General features: G+C 40.6%; 1 protein-coding gene across 2 annotated transcripts in view; it reads right to left on the bottom strand.

Moving 5' to 3' along the window:
* Positions 1-13100, bottom strand: part of GOLM2 (golgi membrane protein 2) — a 32621-nt gene extending 19521 nt beyond the window's left edge. The window contains exons 1-2 of one of the 2 annotated variants that reach the window (XM_072402530.1): positions 12635-13100; positions 579-633 (exon numbers count right to left, since the gene is read on the bottom strand). In XM_072402530.1, coding sequence (XP_072258631.1) covers positions 579-633; positions 12635-12961 — 382 coding nt within the window. In that variant the 5' untranslated portion in view covers positions 12962-13100. The remainder of the gene's footprint in view (positions 1-578; positions 634-12634) is intronic. The other variant, XM_072402529.1, reaches the window with a different exon arrangement.
* Between the last annotated feature and the right edge of the window lie 8381 nt (positions 13101-21481).

Below are 21481 nucleotides of genomic sequence, written 5' to 3'. Positions count from 1 at the left end.
ATAAAATGGCAGCATTTTCCCCTAAAAAGGGTAAGTATTTTAGGCTATTGCTCTTAATTTATGCATAAAAGCAAGACTGCCAACCCAGCTTTAAAATAACTTCAATAACCTGGTAACAAATTTTGCTGCAAGCAGCAGTAATTGTAATTTCCAGTTATAATACACTCATTAATCTTCCAGCTAGAAGCCTTTTCCTTCAAAGTGTTTCAAGGAAAATTGGTTCTTGTTGCTATAGAAATCTGAAAGTGCCTTTATACCTCCTATCATAGCATGGGATGATTAATTGGAGAAAGGCACCGGTTGCTAGAGGTAACAAGAACATTTACCAACGGGTCCTTCATGGGTCATCTACAAATGGTCTATTGTGTTGCACATGCTGTAGAAAAAAGGTATAACCGCCAATCGCATAGATTACAAACATACTACAACACATGATTGTGTAACGTAACTTGGTGATCTGTAATTGTGTCACAATACTATAGTTTTGGAAAGAATAGTACAGCTGAAAATAGAGACAGAGGGTACTGAATATGCGATCTGATCCAACCATAAGAATGTATTGGAAGTGTTTGTCTTACCCTTTAAGCGACTGATGTCTGCCATCTGTTGTGACACATTAGCCAGCAGCTTCTCCTAAAAACAAGGCAGAAACATGAATACAATTAGGCTGATGCTGGCCCTCTATTTGTACAATGCATGCTTTTGTTTATGAATACTACAAGCTCTTCCAGCTCAAATTAATTCTCTTGTTATACTAAGGCTTCAAATGATCATGGTAAAGCTTATTATACCACACTGTGTGCATTCAGCTGCCTACACTTTGCAATCAGCCAAGTCTGTAAATCAACAAAGGTTCAAAATAGAGCCCCGTAACCATCATAATATAGACAATATAAAACTGAACTTGTGTCATATGAAAATCTTTACAGTGAGATGGACAGCTAAATATAAATATTTTTAAGCTGGATGAGAAGAAATTGTAGGTGGGTGGCAGCCCCTGTATTGTGATCCAACTCCTCAGATAGTAACCAGCCAAAATTGGCTCCCCCCAAAATTGACTTTAGACTGTATGAAAGACATTTATGACTGTATGAAAGACATTTGACTATGATAGGCACATTTAATTGTGATCCCCTTTGAGGGACAGCTGGTGACATGACTATGGATTTTGTACAGCGCTGCAGAATATGTCGGTGCTATATAAATACTGTGTAGTAGTAAAAAAAAAATAACCGAGCCATATTTACCAGGAAGCAGAGAGGATTGCATTGTGAGCAATCCAGACCCTATTGCAGTGTTAGAATAGTTTGGTTGCTTGCTGCTGCCCGACTATAGCTATACTAGGCAGCTTGGACTACCTTTTGGCGAAATCCCACAATAGAGAGCCAACTTTTGAAGTTTAACCCCTCTCTGCATCCTGGATAAATATGACAACAACAAAAAATAATTTTTGAGACACTATGAATACCCATAGGCATCACATCAATTGTCCCAACACACCCCATAAAAAGACTTATGGCAAAACGCATCAGAATATGAGAAAACATTTCCTTTTCCTGATTCACCTCCTAATGGGGATGACAAAGTTTTACTATAGGAGTATTCTTTATCAAGTGAGGTCCTGTATTACACAAATGTGAGCGGGTCATGGCCAAAAAATTGATTTAATGTAAGGAACCCTTTATTCTGTATAGATTAATGAAAATATCTGTACAATAAATCAGTTGCCAACAAAACCACTGTTCCCATAGGCAATGTGCAATTCATGCTTCTCAGGTCAGTGACCATTGACACCAAAATCTATCTGGCTATCTAATGTTATGTACACACATCAGATGATTCTCGTGCGATAATCGCCTCAGGGCTGATATGGGACGAGAATTTGGAGTGTGTACAACACTGATCGTCCATTGCTCCATCGTCTGTCCTGGCGGATCCACAAACCAGGAACAATCATAATAAAGTGAAGGGGAGAAAACACAGCCGCGTGTCGCTCCGTTGTTCTTCCCTCTCTCCTTAGAGCAGAATGGTGCTGTATGTACAACACTTGTTCATGCATTGTGCAGTCTTTTGTCATTGGAAAGGTCGTGAAAAATACTTTCCAAGGACAATTATTGCACGTTTGTACTTAGCCTAAGAAAGTGGCAATATCTCCACTGGCCAACAATGTGAGAACCATTCATCCCATTCAACACCATGATAATGTTCTATGAACTAGGTATATCATAAATATTTGCAAGGGATCCTTAAGACCTAAAAAGAAATATTACAATGTTAAAAAGGTTGAGAAAGGCTGCTCTACTGCATTGTGCTGCACCATCAACGTGGAAACAAGAGTGAATGGTTGTCAGTCAATTCACTTTCACCCATCAGCAGGCTGGGGTAAATCAGAGAGCATTTAAAACCGCATACCATAGCGAACCTAATAAATTAAAAGTTCCTAAAGTCAGATGAACTAAAGAAGCTGCCTTACAATACATAATTATACAGCATGCATGTATATCCGTTTACCAGATGATTTCCCTGATTAGTTACAGCAGACATGTCAAACTGGTATAGTCTACATCTGTACGTGGCCCTCTATCTTTGTGGCCCTCATCCAGTTTAGGAACATGATACTGAATAAGGTCCCAGATGTTTTCTAATGGATAACTTCCAGCTCATAAATGGTTAATGAAGCATTTCTCAGGGAAAACATGTACTGTAATGATAGTTATCAAAGTGCTGATACATATACTAGAATTAGAGAGATGAGGCTCCTTCCACATTAATCTCATCTATTTCAGACAAGGGAATGCATTGTGTTTGACCTGCCTTACTTAGAAGGTTTAAACAGAGAATCTGTGAGAAGAGGTACAGTAGATGAGACATTTCTCACTTGGTTTTTAGATGAAGTCTTTGAGGTTGTAATTGTGTTCATGACCAAACTGTATAGCAGGCCACTAAACAAGAACAAAGTCCAGTGTTCTCTGGAGACCATGGGAACAACACCCGACACTTTCAGTAACCACCCGGCTGTATTTGGGTGGTTACTAAAAAGTTGACAGTTGGGGCATGATGAAAAGAATATGGAAAAACTGTTACCCAATAAGGAGTTAATTATAAATTTGAAGCAAAGTACCAGGGGGAGTGATAGAAAGCTAAGACAATTCTCTGCAAAAGGTGGGAATGTGGTTGCGTAAGGTTAATGAGATAATGCCGATGAGGGACATAACAGCTAGTATACATGATAGGAATGAGAAATTTACCAGGATATGGTGTTGTAGCCATGTGGAGAGACCACTGCTTACACCAAGAGAAAAGTCTTTCTCTGCAGCATACTGGTAGATGGCAGGCATTTTTTACCGCCTGTAGTTACTTTTAGGCTACAATTTTTGTCACATGATTCCCGTCCGATAATCGCCTGATATCAAACGTGAATCTTGCGAGTGTACAGCACGTTCTGATGACCGTCCTGGCAGATCTATAAACGACAAACAAGAAACGATCGTAATGAAAGTGAAAGAACGCAGGGAGGGTGCCGCTCCGTCGTTCTCCCCCCCTCTCCAGAGCAGAACGGTGCTGTATGTACAACACTCGTTCATGCATCGTTCAGTCTTTTGTCATTGGAAAGGATCGTAAAAGATTCTTTCCAACGACAATTTTTGCACGTGTGTACCTAGCCTTACACCTCATCACTTTGTGAAATCTTGAAGCTAAAGTACAATTTTTACATAGACTTCAGTACTTTCCTCAATATGCCTAGTCTTCACTACCACATTTCCAGCAATGCTGCATATGTAATAAAAGAATCTGTTTGGTGGGGAAGACGTATTGTTTATTGAAAGATTTTCTGAATGAATTCCTTTTCATAGCAAAGAGCTTTCACCTCCTGGCGAGTACTCAGTTGCATCTAAGGGCAGCCAGCCTCCCATAGGTCCCGTTACTTCCAGATTTTACACACAGCCAATCAAATGGGAATCCAGAAAATGAATAGAAATCTGCAAAACCATCCCCAAGGACAAAAGTACACAAACTGTACACACATTATGTGTCTGCTGCTCGCTTAAAACTTAAGATATCTATGGAAATTTATTCAGCTCAGGAATACTTAAATTAGTTTTACTAGCTCTTTTAAATGGATTTGTCATCTGCCATTTAAAAGCACACTCCCTATAAAAAAAAATACAATTTGCCCTTCCTATTTTGTATCTTTACACATATGTCATATAGAAATTAAAGAGAATCTGTCATAAAAAAGACAGAAAACAACCATGGCCAGTGTAATGTGTGAATGCTTTTATCGGCCTCCCACACCTTGCCATCACAGCCATATTGACCCGTAAGCTCTGGCACCATCTGAAAGTGTCAGAGTTTGTTCGGTCAGAACTGGACAGAAAGAGCCCTCTAAAAGAAAGAACATTGCTAAAAAAGCTTTTAAATTGCTATTACACTTCTTGAAGAATCTGTAGTAATATTGTCCTGATTCACTGCTGTGATGTTGTAATAAAGACAAAAACATTTCCAATTTATTAGAAATATTTATTTAGTAGCAACCACCAGAATGTCTTATGAAAGGCTCCTAGAATATCTGCAAAGCACAATGTCATTCGGTGGTGTCTGCACTATTGTATTGATCACAGCTATAAACATGCCAGGACACACAATGGGGTTGTTTTACTAACAATATATGACATTCACTATGGAAAGTGTACATTGAATGCGGTTTAATTGGATGCCAGCCAAAGATTTTATCTTTACAAAAATCTTGCACAGAACAATTTTGTGCACAAAGTATTACTTAGCATTCACTTTATAAAGAGTTCCATAGTAGGCAAAAGTTTGGCTAGCCATCTGCTTTAGGCTGAGTGCACACATGCAATATTCGTTGCTGGATCTTTTACGATCCTTTCCAGCGACAAAAATTGCGCAAAGCATCAACTAGCACTGTACATACAGCGCCGCTCTGCTCTATGGAGTGGGGAGGACAGAGCGGCACCCTGTTGTGCTCTTACCCCTTTTTCACTTTTATTACAATCTTTTGTGGATCCATGAATGAGGAGCGCTGTACACTGGCCAGATTCTCATCCAATATCAGCCCAGAGGCGATTATCGGAGGAGAATCATCTGACGTGTGTATGTAGCCTTAGTGATTCAACCCCAGTACCTACCTGGCTACTAATGTAGGTTACTCTGGAACACTTTCTGTCTTTCAGGTGGATTGACCTTTTATTATAATAAAGGAACTCTTCCGAGGACGGAGGATGAATACAATACTTTTGTATTCAAAGGCATTTTATAAATAAAAGGTCAAAGCTTCTCTTTACTGCAGCATAAACTAGGCAAGCCTTTATGACCTTTTAAAGCAGAACCAAACCCTGCTTTATTCACCAGTCCCCTCGCAGGGTGCCACTATTTTCTTTCTTTGGTTCATATTGATTAAATAGCTGTGATCACGCAATTCTTGCGCGGGCATTCATTCCCAGCAGGCACAGGGTAAGTTGGCAATGCCAGGTACCCTGGCAGCCAAAGCTGACCCTGTGCATGTTTCTTTTTTTTTTTTCACAGATACCTGGAACGTCCAGGCAGGTAGGAAAGTCTACTGCAGAAGTAACATCAATGGTCTGTTTCTGCAATAATGACCTGCATCAATATGAATACCTAACTTTAGTTCTGCTTTTACATGGGGGAACCCTTGAAATAACTTTCAGATCCTCAGGCAACCCCTTCTATTACTACCGTAATCACAGCTTACAGTACATTAGTGTGGTGGTCAGTAGGAAGAACTCCTCTTACATTGCTGGTCACTGAAAAATGTCAGCCTTACAGGAAAAGATCATTGATGTCAGTTCAGCTGACCTGAGAGGCACAAATTGCTAAGTAAGGAACCCCTAGAAACCTCTGGAAGAACCCCAGGGGACAGAACGCTGGTTGGGTCAGGAGAAGGACCACGTCTCAGACCTGTGATGGGAGAGTGGCCGGGTTCCGGCATCATGACGTTACTATGGGGAAAGTTTCTTCCTCTTTAAGTGACACACGGCTACCCGCACATGTCCGTGACGTCCAAAAGGTTGGCAACCCCTGAACTAGGCCATAGGTTGTAATACAATTCTCTGATGTCAACATTGGAGAGAATGCTGTGAACTCTACGAACTCTTTTTTTTTTTTAAGGTGCCGCGCAAACCAACAATCCCACCATGTCTTATCTATACCACTCCTCTAAAATCAACTTTGCATTTTTAACCTTTGCTGTATGTATAAAGGGTGGTATTCCATTATCTACCTGCTTTTAGAAAAAGCCTACGTCAAGAAAGAAAAACGTGCCCCAGCACTCCCATTCCTTACACCTCTTTTATTAGGAACAATGAGGGGTTTTGAACACCCAAGTTCATGACCAGAAACCTCAGAAACAGGGTATTATTAGAAAAAAACAACGTATTAGTTGAGACTACTGAATGAGCAATGTACACATTCACCAAGTCAAAGAGATGAAAATGGATAATGTCACACAACACGAATGGTACTGCACACACCAGATTCCAGTAGAACAAACTCCATACCATAGAAACAATAAAACTGGTATCAGCTTCTGCCAAGTCTGAGCCATACATATTAACATATTAGGTATTACAAATATTACATATTAGGTATCTGACCTATTTATCACCATCCTGACAACAATGGAAGCCGCTATTATTTTATGAAAAGTAGGACACCCAGCAATGTGCGGCACCTGATAACAAAACCACTCAAATGAGCTAAGTAGTGATTGTCTTTAATCCACCAACTTGGCAGAAGCCAGAATCTGGGTATCAGCTGATGACAGTACAGGCATTACAAGGGGACAGCTACTTTGGTCAGTAAAAAGTTAAATAGAAAAGCAGAACTCTAGGCAAACACCATGTTTTATAGTTTTTATTTTTTTAGGTGGCCATTCCATATAAATACCAGTTTATATGTGAAGGAATACGTTCCTGCATAATAAAAGAAAAAAAAAAAAAAAACTATATATATTTTTTAAAGAGTAATAGCAGTTCTTTTACTCCAGTGCACTCTAATGTGAAAAATATGAATTTTGTGTAAATATATTCAGTGCTCAACCCAGAAATTTGATTAAGCCGGGTGGGAAGAAATTTTAGGTAGGTGGCAGCCCCTGTATTGTGACCCAACTCTTTGGTAACCACCCAAAAACAGCCGAGTGGGTGCTGAAAAGTGCCGGGTGGTGTGCCCAGCTAAAAGTTCCTGGGGAGAACCCTGTATATTTATAAATAGTCCCCTGAAAGTAGACCCCTCATCATATTTTAACATTATATAAAAAAAAAAATATTTAAAAAAAATATTGCAAAAAAAAAAATATTTAAATATACATACACATATGTATTTGTGTATATATATATATATATATATATATATATATATATATATATATATATAAATAAATAAATACACACACACACACACAAATACCCTTCCATCCAGTCCAACAACATTCTTCAAGCCTTCTTCATAACACAATCATAAAATGAAATTACTAGGGCTCCTCTTTCGAACTTTGTCCTTTGTGCAATAAAGCCCTTCCCAATTGCAATTTCTCTGATCACTCCCTGCTTGAACACAAAGTGGAACTTTGCCCAATTGCTCCCTTTCATCTGCACAGCTCCGCTTTCCCCTTCTGAAATAAAGGACCTACCAGGTCCCAAGTGTTTAGTTCGGCTTTAAAAATTTCTATGCTCTTCAGGAAAAACATTTCCCACTGCAGAGAGTTAAGCTGCGTACACACTTCCAATTTTAATCGTTGGAAATGAACGACGAACGATCGATTGGGCAAAAATCGTTCGTAAAAAAAGTAACCAATGACGCCGACGAACGAGGATAGTCGTTGGAAATGAACGACCAGACCGGCGGATCGGATTGGACGACGATCGTTGACCATCTATCGTGTGTACGGTCGTTCATTGATCGTCCATGGTCTGAGCATGCACGGTGAACGAACGTTCGCTCACTTCCTGTGGTGCACGTCACTTCCTGTATCGTTCAAACGATCGCATCTATCGCGTGTACAATATCTGCGAACGATCGTGTCGTTATCTGTATGTACAGGATCGGTGCTATACGATTGTTCACAGATATCGTGCAGGATCGTTCGTCGTTCGTTTACCAACGATAATAATTGGAAGTGTGTACGTAGCTTTACACAAGCAGGAGGGATCCAGCCCCTGACAACCATCAAGAAAATGGTAACATTCATCACTGTGAACACGCATGCGCAGTGAGAAGGGCTACCCCCCTTTACAGCAGGCTTTGTCACTTGATCTTGCACACCATGAGATCCGGGGACGTAGCCAGAAGAATGAAGAAGACGACTAAAAATAGCGTCGCACAATGCTTCCTCCGTAACGGAATGAAGAAGAATTCCAGGACGGCGCGGGACCTGATTGAAAGTCTAGTGTGATTGAGAGATCTGCGGGATTAAAGTTAAAGAGGAAGTAAACTCAAAAGTGCCTAAAACAAAAACAAAAAAACATAAAAAAATACACTTACCTTCTATTTACACAGCAGTCGATCAATCCGGAGGTGTCTTCCATCGTGTCCCGCGTCATCCTGGTATCCATCTGAGCCGGCGTGCTGGGAGGTGCCATCTTCGCCTCTTCTTCCTGGTTCTTCTTCCTATGTCACCCGGCGCAAGATCAGGTGTCGTAGTTTGGACAAAAATCTTGCCAATCTCACTGCGCATGTGTGAGATCGGCAAATTTTTCTCTTTTTGCAAAAAGGCTTCTTCTGTGCATGGTCGAGATGCCCAAGAGCCTCCCGGGATGTGTAATGTAGGTATCCCGGGAGGCTTTGCGCTCCCATTCATTCTTGACTGCCTAGGCGATCGAGAATTAGGGGGCGGTGCTGCTAATTTTGTACCTAAAAAACAAACAAATAGAATTTTTTCCTTACATAAAAGGATTGTCTACCCTTTTATGTAAAGTGAAAATTCGGAGTTTAGGTACGCTTTAGGTGTGATTTTTTTTTTAATTTTTCAGTTTAGTTCCACTTTATAAATGTACACATCAGCGAGTATTCCCATCAGTCATTGCAGGTTGAAGTAAATGTGGGAAACACACAAAATGAGCTCAGTGAAAGCAAGGGACATATAGTACTGGTGCATACAGACCGTATCCCCTGAATCCTAAAGAACTTGCATTGCCTCATCTCAGAGCCAATAGAAGTCCTACAGTGAACCGACAGCAAGATTATTAATCTTGATCAACCTAGGACCTTTATTTTAATCACAAAACTGCTAAATAATACATGCCATGTCTTTGCTTGAATACACCCCTATATTACATACAGGAATGCATGATATACACCATGAGGTTTTATACTATACTATGATACTATAGTATACTATAGATACTATACTATACTATGGTGTCTGAATCATATATTCCTAATGACATATATAATCTCTGACACTGGGTACCATAATGTCACCCACATGCCTTGATCATACATTCTACAATGACATATATAGACTCTGCCATATTAAAACATAATGAATGTGTATGAATCATTTATGCTATGCAGACACAATGGGCCTGATTTAATAAAGCTCCCCAAAACTAGAGAAGATAGACTATGATGGGTGAACCTGGGTGATAAGTACATTTGTAATGGATTTAATTAAAATAATTTGCAATTTAGCAAATGTTTGGACCAGATCCATTCCAGGTTTACTGGATCACCCATGATAGTCTTCACCAGTCTTGTAGAGCTTTATTAAATCAAGTTTAATGCTTTCACACATAGCGCCAGATTATCTGTCATACAATACCTCACAAAGGCTTTACCATGGTATATAATTAATTAATCAAAAAAAAAAAACCCTGAAAATCCAACATTTGATCCTATTCCTAGACGTTACCCCCATGTTCACCGGCCCATTTGGGCATAAGCAACAATCAAGGAGAGAAAAAGAAACAGGGTTCATTCTAAAAGTATCAACAAATTCGGAGTTAATTCAAATCCAATAAATGTCTTGTGCTGACTCTTATGTATGGCAAAGTTACATTCCTACAAACCCTGTTCTGGTGGCCAAGAAACCTGCATATAGGACATTCCAAATCACATCTAAAATAATAGAGAAAAAATATGGAGTTATGAAATAACATGCTGAAAGGTTAAACACCCTCAAGCTTCAGCACTTTAGGATAGGAACAACCTCAAAAAAACTTGTCCCACTATGAAACTGGGACAGGAGACCTGCACAGATTACTTTCCTATAAACCCAATACATTTCACAGCACATATTGCTCCCATTTCAATATAGCATCACACATCTTTTGATCATCAGATATGGTTAGAATTTACCTGGGCAGTGTTCTCCCCAGCCCCTTTTAGCTGGGTGCACCACCCGGCACTTTTCAGAAACCGCCCGGCTGTTTTTGGGTGGTTACTGAAGAGTTGGATCACAATACAGGGGCTGCCACCTGCCGACAATTTCTTCCCACACAGCTTAAAAAAAATTTGTGCCAGGCGAGGTTTCTAGAAGCTTGACGGCCACAATGTACTGTGCATTCTTGGCCAACACAAGACTTTTCTTTGAACTAAGAAATTCAGAATTTATTTGCCCCCACAGAAGCGGTCATACTTCCTTCAGCCACAAACCTGGATCAGCTAAGCTATGGTATCATGGACCTAAATCATCTATTCTGCATATTGTACAATAATGACACAAAGAGAACGGAATTGTCTATGCCAAGGTGTGATCATATGTCACCCAACACAGAAGGGTGAACCATAACTTCACACGCTCCTAGATCTTGTATGATACTGTGCATATAACTCATCAGGATGATATTACACATGGCTGAATCTTGTATGATACTACACACTTTGTCTGGCTGTTCTGTAATGTGCATGATACCCCAGAAAGGCTTTTCAAAGTACCCAATAGTCTGTATCATTGTAAGATATAATCACATGTAGTGTTCTCCCCCAGGTCCTTTTAGCTGGGCACACCACCCGGCACTTTTCAGTAACCACTTTGCTGTTTTTGGGTGATTACTGAAGAGTTGGGTCACAATACAGGGTCTGCCACCTGCCTACAATTTCTTCCCACCCAGCTTAAAAAAAAAAGTTCTGGGTTGAACACTGATATGTATGATACCCAGCAGCCACTTTGTACGAGTGCATCATGGTGTCACCCTGGAGAACATACAATATTTCATACAAGTATCAGCACATTCCAGGGAGTATCCCGATTGTTCCCACACATAGATCACGTGTGATCGCACAATGTGTAATACCAGACCGTGCATATCTGATGTGCTACGATGCCTCAAACCTTGAATCATGTACAATACTACGCACAGATTTGTTGGAGTGTATAATGACTATAAACACACCTGAACCACTTATGATATCACACACCTTGGCTCGTGTAAAACACCCCACACTGATTTTGTGATGGTGCACTATGATATCACACACCTGGATGATGCTTTGCACATACGCCATCATTGTGCACATTAATGTCTGACCAGGTACAATACCCCACACAGACTTTATTACAGTGTCCCATGATGTCACACACACCTGTATTACATATCATACCGCACACAGGCTCTGTCATTGTGTAACATGAATACACATTCTGGATCATGTACAATGATGTATATTTGCAATGTATTGTGTATGATATTATGGAGTATTATTAGGTCACATAAGCCTGAATCATGTACACTGGCTTTGTTTCCATGAAGTCATACAGAACTGTAACATGACATACCACACACATAATTATTAATAATATTTTTGTTATTAAACAGGATTTATATATCGCCAACATATTACACAGCGCTGTACATTAAATAGGGGATGCAGATGACAGATACAGACAGTGACACAACTTTTGTTGGGGTTTCCCTTGACTCCATACATACCTGTGTCATGTACCATACCCCAAACAGGATTTATGTGCATCATGATGTCATATATGTCTACAGCATGACCAATACTGCACCCTGATGTCATACATACCTGTTCCATGTGCAATACCCCAGAAGGGCCACGTATGTACCATGCTATCATATGTGTTTGTAGCATGAACAATACTGCACCTTGATGTCATACATGATTGTAGTATCAACAATACCCCCACAGAGGAATTGTCAATGTTTACCATGATATCATATATGATTGTTCCATGTACTATACCCCAGAAGGGTCACATATATATCCTGATGTCATACACGATCGTGGCATGTACAATACCACAGAGGGGCCACATATGTACTCTAATGTCATACATGATCATAGTATGTACAATACCCCAGAAGGGTCATATATATATACCATGATGTCATACATGACCGTAGCATGTACAATACCCCAGAAGGGCCACACATGTACCCCGATTTCATACATGATTGTAAAATGGACAATACCCCAGAGGGGCCACATATGTACCATGAGTAGCATGTACATAACCCCCAGGCTTTGTCAGGGAGCCCCCTGCTGTCACACACAGACCGGACGGTGCAGCCCCCCCTCCCCCCTGCTGTCACACACAGACCGGACGGTGCAGCCCCCCTCCCCCCAGATGTCACACACAGACCGGACGGTGCAGGCCCCCTCCCCCCAGATGTCACACAGGCCGGGCTCTCACCCTGTCCGCCTCACATCGCTGGGCCTCCTGCTCCCTGGCCTGCAGTCTCTCCTCCACATTCTGATATTCTCCCAGCCGCTGCTCCAGTTGCCTCCGTCCACTCTCGGCCTGCACCATCAGGTCGGAGTGTCTCTTCTCCAGCCGGCTTCGGGCCACCTCGGTGCGCTGAACCTGCTCCTGCAGAGCCGCCACGTCCTCCAGCAGCGCGGCCTGCCGAGTGGACACACTCCAGTAATTAAAGGCCAGCAGAGCGATGACCACTAACAAAGCCACCAGCACAAAGGGGGGCAGGCGGCCCGTCCGCCTAGGGGCTCCGAACCCAACCATGACAGCCCCTCCGGCCTAGCTCTCTCCCTGCTCTCTGTCTTTCTCCCTTCACAGGCGCCACCAAACCTGCTGACCGCTAACCTGAGATACAAGGCAGCGCTCCAATAGGAGGGGCAGTTTGCGTAAACTCGAAAGATCCGATTGGCTAACTTGGTCAGTTTAGTTCCGCCCTGAAGATGGGTTGAGGTGTAGTTGATCACAGCTAGGGGAGCTGGAGAAAAGCCGACCAATAATTCTGCGCATGCGTAAAATAGTTCCGCATTCGTTGTCATGGCCGCGTTGCCAGTCTCCGGGGGGCGTGGCTGATACATCCGGGTAATGTGTATGAAGCCCCGCCCTCACGGTTCTGGCGTGGCACAGAAATGTGCTACCATTGGGCAAACTGTCCCTTTCACATAGATTAGGGGGTCATATACAATGACAGGGAACTCATGGAAACATAAACCTATCTCAGTGCATTCTTTTGTGTTTTTCAGGTGTTTAAAAAAGTGTGAAGTATTAAAGTGGAACTAAACTAACAACTCATCTGTTGCTCGTTCCAGCCGCAATGCTTTTTCTATTCTTCCGGAAGCTTGATTGGTTGTGCCGAGATGACATGAGCATACGCCATCCTGGCACATGCAAGGTAAGTCAGGATTGATGGGTTACCCTGGCAACTAAAGCTGAGACAGCACATGCCCAGCTCAGCTCCTTGGCGCAATCCGGCAGATAATATACATTATTGCAGAAGAGACATCGCCTGACCTTTTCTGCAATAATACTGGTCTGAAAAGACACCTTCAATCCTGCAGGGCAGTCTGATCACTCCGGGGGGGTGTCTTGCATCTACTCCTAGGCCGGCTGTCCAGGCGCTACTAACTTCATCTCTATTTCCAGGTCCTTCATCCTACATCACCCAACCCAAGCGTGAGATCGGGTGATGTAGGATGAAAAAAAAATTTGCTGATCTCAATGCACATGCGTGAGATTGGCAATTTTTCCCTACGAAAAAGCTCCTTCTGCGCATGCCTGAGATGCTCACCCAAGAGCCTCCTGGGATGCATGACGTAAGTATCCCAGGAGGCTTTGCGCTCTCATTCATTCTGGATCACCTAGGCGATTGGGAATAAGGAGGCTGTGTTGCACCCTTTTTTAAAAGAAAAAAATCATTCTGAGTTTAGGTACGCTTTAAGCAAATGAAAACCCAATTATTAAAGCAGAAGTAAACTTGGAGAATAAAAACTTACCTTTAACTTCACAGATCCATCGAGCCCTCCAGGGCTTTCCTGGATCGGGTCCCGGGACAACCTGGTATCCTCCTTCATCCTGGCAAGGAGAAAGTGCCGGGCGCTGCCATCTTTTTTGTTCTTTTTCCTATGTCCGCCAATCACATACTGCACAGGTGCGAGATCGGGTGAGAGTTCCGATTTCACTGAACATGTATGAGATCAGCAATTTTTATATCCCATTGAGGAAAAAGCTCCTTCTGTGCATGCCAGGCTGCTCCTTATGCGATCTTGGGCAGGTGCAGATCGAGCTTTTTCCTTAATGGGATAAAAAAAAAATGCTGATTTCACATGGAGCAGCCAGAGCCTCCCAGGAGGCTCTGTATTCTTATTCTGTCTTGATCACTGCAGAAAGGGAAAGGGCTTTACCCTTTACCCTTTTTTTTTTTTTTTTGTAGAGTTTTTTTAAACCCCCTCTCTCCAAAAAAAGAAGGTAATTTTTACCTTATATAAAAAGGTTGTCTACCCTTTTATGGAAGGTACAAATGTTAGTTTAGGTTCTCTTTTAATCTCTTTAAGATAAGTTATAGGGCCTTTTCATCCCCCAGTGTGAAACTGCACAGTTGCCGACTCTTCTGCAAACCACACCACGGATAACCAGGTTTGCATGTGGCTGTGGTCACAGCACAAGTCTTCCGGTAGTAACCACGTGGGCAAAAGCAACTTATCGCTGGCCCTTCAATCCTCTTCAGCTTTAAACAAAACAATGTTCCCAGCTGCTTCATTTACTTTGGAAAGGAGTGGATGGGACTGTGGTTCTGCCACTGACAATGACTCTTCAATGTAATGTAATTTCCAAAGGCTGCTTTCATACCTGGTGATTATACCAGGAAGACCTTTGTTTTGGCACTTCTAGTGTTTGTCTCATTTCTGTTAGTTTTGGACATTTTCGGCTCCTGGACCTCTGTGAGGGCTGTCCTAAGGACAGATACTCACATAGAATGGGCTTGAATGTGCAGATGCTTGATATAAACATCACATCACAACAAACATCACAGTAAGTGGCATCAGAAAAGGAAGTAAATTAGGCTAATTTTTTTGCTCATTCTACATGAGATGTCTCAATAAACTGAAAATATCACCAACTACCAAACACCTTGTACATACTACTCTTGTCATCTCTCGTCTGGACTACTGTAACCTCCTCCTCTCTGATATTCCACTAACCCGACTCTCTCCTCTACAATCTATTATAAATGCTGCAGCCAGACTCATCCATTCTTCCCACCACTCCTCTTTTGCTGCATCTCTTTGTAGTTCTCTTCATTTGTTTCCATTCCACCTTGGAATCAAATTCAAGCTCCTGTGCTTTGCCTTCAAATCTCTCCACAGTTTTCACCCCATTACCTTTCTGACCTGATAAAAAAATACTCCCCGAGCTGCTCTCTTTGCTTCTCCAATAACCTATTAATGACTTCCTCACTCATAACCTCATCACACACACAACCGCAAGACTTTTCTAGAGCCGCACCAACTCTCTTGACTGGTCTTCCTCATTCTTTTCAGCTTGAACCTACTTTCTGCTCATTTAAAACAGCTCTTAAAACCCATTGTAATACATGTCAAGTAATGCAGTACATGCTGGAATGAGAGGTAGGTTTCTAGGGACGTTATTTAGGGTTAACAGTGAATTCTAAAAATCAAAGCCAGAACACCAAAAGTGAGATCTTCAAGCTCTTTTTCTGAAGTTTTAGGTGTATAAGCAGGATTTTACCATGGCTCATAAACCTGAAACATCAGTTGGTGGATGCTGTAATTTATCCACCTGGAACTTCAGTTGGCGGATTCTATCTTTTATGTACGTGAAATGTCAGTTGGCAGATGCTGTAATTTATACAGTTGAAACTTCAATCACTGGAATGCCTTGATTTGTGCATGTAAAACTTCATTCACTGGAATACTGTCCTTTATCTACATATAAATTACAGTTCAAGGTTGGATGTTGACAATCAGCATTTGTAACTTTGGTAAAAGGTGGAATATTGTTATTAATATTATTAATAAACTGTATTTATATAACACCAACATATTATGCAGAGCTGTACATTAAATAGGGGTTGCAACTGACAGACGAATACAGACAGTGACACAGGAGGCGAGGACCCTGCCCCGAAGAGCTTACAATCTAGGAATACTGTAGCTTATGCACCTGAAACCAACGTAAAGGGCTAATTCACACTGGCAATGAGGTTGCGGTGTGTGTACCGCTTCCTCACACCAGGAAATTCTCCTGCTCCGTGAGATACTACATGTAGGGTCTCCATGCAGCAGCCCCCGTAGGGAATGAATAGGGGTCGCATTGAGCTGTACTAATACTTCTCACTGCTGGCAGCTGTCACATGTGCAGACACTGGTTCTTTTGAAGCGGCTGGTAATCACACTTTGAAAAAGCAGGTGTGGACCTGCTCTAAAAGCTTTTGGTGTTTTCTTTCTTCAACCCATTTGTCTTCACCTCATTATTGTAAATTAGGGCAGGAACCTGCCTCTTCAATTTACAAATTCTTGCAGCTCCCTACGGCTGGCACATTGCCAGCTGCTCAAGCACTCATTTGGCAGCGCTGGTTTAAAAAGAACCAATGTCTGCACATGTGACAGCTTTTGGCAGTGAGTGGTACTAGTTTCCTTCCCAATAGGGCCTGCTACATGTAGCGTTTCCCCAAGCAACGTCATTTCCCAGCGTGAGGAAGCAGTAAACGCAGTGCAACCTCACTGCCAGTGTGAATTAGCCCATAAGCACTCATGCATTGACTATAGTGATAAAAGTATAAGACGGATTGTGAGTTAGTTTTTTTTTTTTTTACAATTTGTGACCCTGTTAGGGAAATTCTAAGCTGTCACCAAAACAAGACTAAAGGGAAACCTTTTCAATGAGGACACTTGTTCCAATGACAATTGTTTAAGATGAGATTTCCACACTTTAGATATTTCTTCTTACTTCCTGTTGTGTCTACAGGACAGAAACTGCAGAGAAAAAAAAGGGTAATATATTTATTTAACACACCAACATTTTAGAAAAGATTACCCATGCCCAGATCCCTCCAATCAGGAGCATTATTACTGTCTGTGCCCTTTTCACCCAGAGCTGGTGGGTATGATTGCTTACACTGACATAGGGGTTATTGCTGGCCCAAACCTTTCCTGAGGGGTTTTATTTCTGGCACTGACACAATCAATGGGGTTTACCTTACTCCCACAATCACTTGAGTGTACCTGGAGGCCCTATGATGTCACAACTATTGCAAAGTAACGTGGGAAAGGCGGCACACTACAAGCTATACATTGTGAGCAAAACCTGCTTTGTTGACCATTAATTTTTTTAACGCACGTTCAATTAAGATCAAAAAGCAAAAAAAACAAAAGCAAAACTAAAGCCGTAAAAGATCACCTTTATACCTCAGACATTGAAAGAATTACTATTTGTAACCATTTTTACAAAGTGCTGATGGGCACCTTTATTGGGTAGTCTGCACCAGATTGGGGCATCTTGCGTCTGTTTTTTTCCACTGCCCATATACCGCAATTTGAAAGGTCAGTATAACAGTATACCTGTGCCCATTAAAACAAACATTCCAAAAAACTGAACATTAAATATTTGCACATTCTTAACAAGCACTAAAGAGGCTTTCTTCATACCATATCTGGCCTCTCTACCTACTTTCAATGTGAAGTTATTCATTATCAAAAACCACACCAAAAGCTCTAGATCAGACGTCAATGGATTTCCAACAGTTTAGAAACACCTGTTGTGCATTTTACATGAGGGGACCAGAAAAAATTCCTCTCTTAGAAAAAAAGCCAAGTCTTTGTTGTGAACGTTGAGATTCATTTTTACTGCTTGTTGAGAGCATGTAAATACTTCATCGGAGCACTGGTCTACCCCTCTATATCTGTCAGCTCACCTGTCATTCTTTTTGCTAGATTCATGCAAGTTCTCCCAGCCAGTCCGTCACTTCTACTGTGCATGCACAAAACAAATCCCATTCCTTCCAATAAAGCTTTCTCACCTCTTAGATTGTAAGCTCTTCTGAGCAGGGTCCTCTCCTCCTCTGTCACTGTCTGTGTCTGTCTGTCATTTGCAACCCCTATTTAAAGGGTCTGATTTAATAAAGCTTTCCAAGGTCCGAGAGGATACACTTTCATCAGTGAAGCTGGGCAATCCAGCAAACCTGTAATGGATTTCTTAAAAGTAATTTTCTCTTTGTTAGCAAATGTTTTCAGTCCTGGACTAGATCCATTCCAGGTTTACTGGATTACCCAGCTTCACTGATGAAAGTGTATCCCCAGTCTTGGAGAGCTTTAATAAATCAGGCCCAATGTACAGCACTGCTTAATATGTTGGTGCTAAATAAATACTGTTTATTGATAATAATAAAGACCATGGGTGCCAACCATTGACAACATCTCAGTAGGAATGCCTCTGTAATGTGTATATGGAAGAAACATGGACAAGTGAGTATAAGATTTTGTAGGGTGCTTGAAGAAAGACTAGATAAAAAAATTAATTATTTGAATGCTTCGGACTAAATCGTTCAAAAATGTTTCACAAACAGGAAAAGGAGCTTTGTAGGAATGCCACTAACATAAAATATTTTTATATGTCTTATTTATTTCCCTTTTCCCATTTTTGTTACTGTATTGTTATAAAAAAAATGAAAGAATGTTATAAAAAAAAGAATGCCACTAACAAAGCTGTAGTTCTACTCCATCAAATTATGATACCATATACTGGGATGTGCCAGGGTATGCATGGGTTTGTCTCCTGGTTGGCTCAGTTCTGTCCCAAGGCTAGTTGCTCGGGGATGCCTCTGTGTGACTCCAGCAGCAATAGGACTCCATTAAATTGGGTGGAGTAGAAAAAAGGCACTTAAGCAATTTTTGCTAGATTGATCATCACCCATGATCATCCCATGACTAATCCCTAGCAATTAGTGTTTAGCTACTATATATAACAATGGGATGTTTTTTTATGTACTGACTACTAAGTACGAACCAAATTTGTGGGTTCCTGAATAATAATTTACACCATTCACAAGTTTTAGTGGCACTAGCAAAATATGCCCATGTGTGCCTAGCCAAATGGTGGCTCCTTGTATGTTAAATAGCACACAACACAATAAAATCTACAGCTTGCTCTGCTAATATTTAGCTTTGAAACAAATTTACTTTATGCTAACATATTTTGCAGCTCTCGGCCTAATGTTCTGTTAATTGATGTTTCGCTAAAAAACTGTCTAAACTACACCATAACTGAAATTAGAAGCTGTCTCAGTCCAATAGGATTTAAATAATCTCACTTTGAATTATTCCTATGGTGTCTGAAACCCAGCTTAACTTTTCCGACTCCCACACTCTAATGTACAGTATATTACATACCACTTCTGTAATGAGCACATCACTCTCTCAAATTAAAAGGGTTTTGTCATGTGCAGACCCAGTAGATAGACTTGGGTCCCTTATGTAACATTCTTCAATACTGAACGAGGGTATTATGCTGTGGTTTTCAAATAATAACATTGTAATATGCAGAAAGGCTTTACAGATAATATCCTAAAACAGAACCCTATTCAAGAGTTCATTATGGACTTTCTGGTATAAGAAAGGAATCTAAATAAATAAAAAGTTCACAGTCTACTTTCTGCTCATTTAAAAATGCACTCAAAACCCATTTTTTCAAACTTGTCTACCCATCTTCTTTTGTCTCCTAAAACCCTCATTTCTTCCCACCACTCTATATCCCCCTCCTATTGTGTGTTACTTCCCCCACCTCTTAGATTGTAAGCTCTTCTGGGCAGGGTCCTCTCCTCTTCACTGTGTCTGTCTGTCATTAGCAACCCCTATTTAATGTACAGCGCTGCATATTATGTTGGCGCTATATAAATCCTGTTTATTAATATTAATAAAAAAAAAATAATATTAGTACAAGGTTCACAGATTACACTATACCAGATTATCCTTCATTTTTTTTCTCCTCTAACATAGCTCCCTCTCACTCAGATTTCACAAGACATCAGTGGTCAGACATCTACTGAAAGCAGCTAAACTCTGTACACCACTACTTTGGAGGTCAAATGTGTGCCCCTCCATGCAACAGTGGTTTAGAATTAATAATGATAAAATGGTTATTGAAGACGTGACCACCAGTCTTTATGATAGCGATGGGAAATTTAAAAACATGTTGTGTTATTGGAAAGAGTTCCTGGATTCTCCAGAATTTGGGCTATACATCTTTCCTGATAGACAAAACCCAATGAGAATATTATAACTTCCGCACCATGTGGTTTCAATTGCAATACAAACCAGATATGGTGTTTAAAAATATTGTTTAGTAATGTGCCTTTCTATGTCAAATATGTAGTTTAGTTGGATTGCTGTTCTATCTCACAAATTGTTATTGATATAAATTATTGTTGTAACCCTTGAAGATGCTTTGTTATCCCTGTTTTGTATCTTTGTATTATGTTTTTTTATGATAATGCAAAATAAAAATAAAGAATGTTATAAAAAAAAAGTTCACAGTAAACTTTCATGAATGTGTAGAATGTGTATTTGTCGAAACCCCAAATGCCAGGTATTGCATTCTCTAAGGATAATATGTGTCCTTATAATAATGTGCATTGTATAATGTCAGCCCATTCCCTTTTTAAAACAAACCTCAATAAAAAAGTAATGCACCCACACTACTTGTGAGCAACACAGTATGCCACAACATACCTTGCATTTTAATCTATGCATTGCATGGTGCTGTGGTACATTTGTTTTTTCAAACTGCATTTGTACATTGGGGTTTCATTCAATGACTGCATACATACATTTCAATGTCTTTCAGAATGCATGGCATGCACTGTAATTCACATGTATTATGCATTACAGTACACAAACACATGCACATACTGTAGGTCAAAATAAAGTATTAAATAAAATAATCTCATGGAAAACATGATTTTGCTAAAATCAATATTTTAAACTGTTTTTATATTGCAGTGGAGAAGCATCTGTTATATAGAAGGCAGTTATAAATTTTGTCTTTGCCCTCCCATTACATTACATCACCCTGAATGACAGCACTATTAGTAAATCTGTTGTATAATTAATGCAGACCTTTAATTTCCCTATTCAAGCAGAAAAAATGCTACACATTTCCCATTCTACAATTATCTGGGAACCATAGAGACAGTAAGAGCCTGATGAATAACAAGTATGTGCAAGGTAACATTTGATTTTGCTTATTTAGCGAGTTAGTAATTTGGATGTTTCA

This window comes from Pyxicephalus adspersus, chromosome 2 (assembly GCF_032062135.1).
Source record: "Pyxicephalus adspersus chromosome 2, UCB_Pads_2.0, whole genome shotgun sequence".
NCBI lineage: Eukaryota > Metazoa > Chordata > Amphibia > Anura > Pyxicephalidae > Pyxicephalus > Pyxicephalus adspersus.
This window is presented reverse-complemented; position numbering and strand designations above follow the sequence as displayed.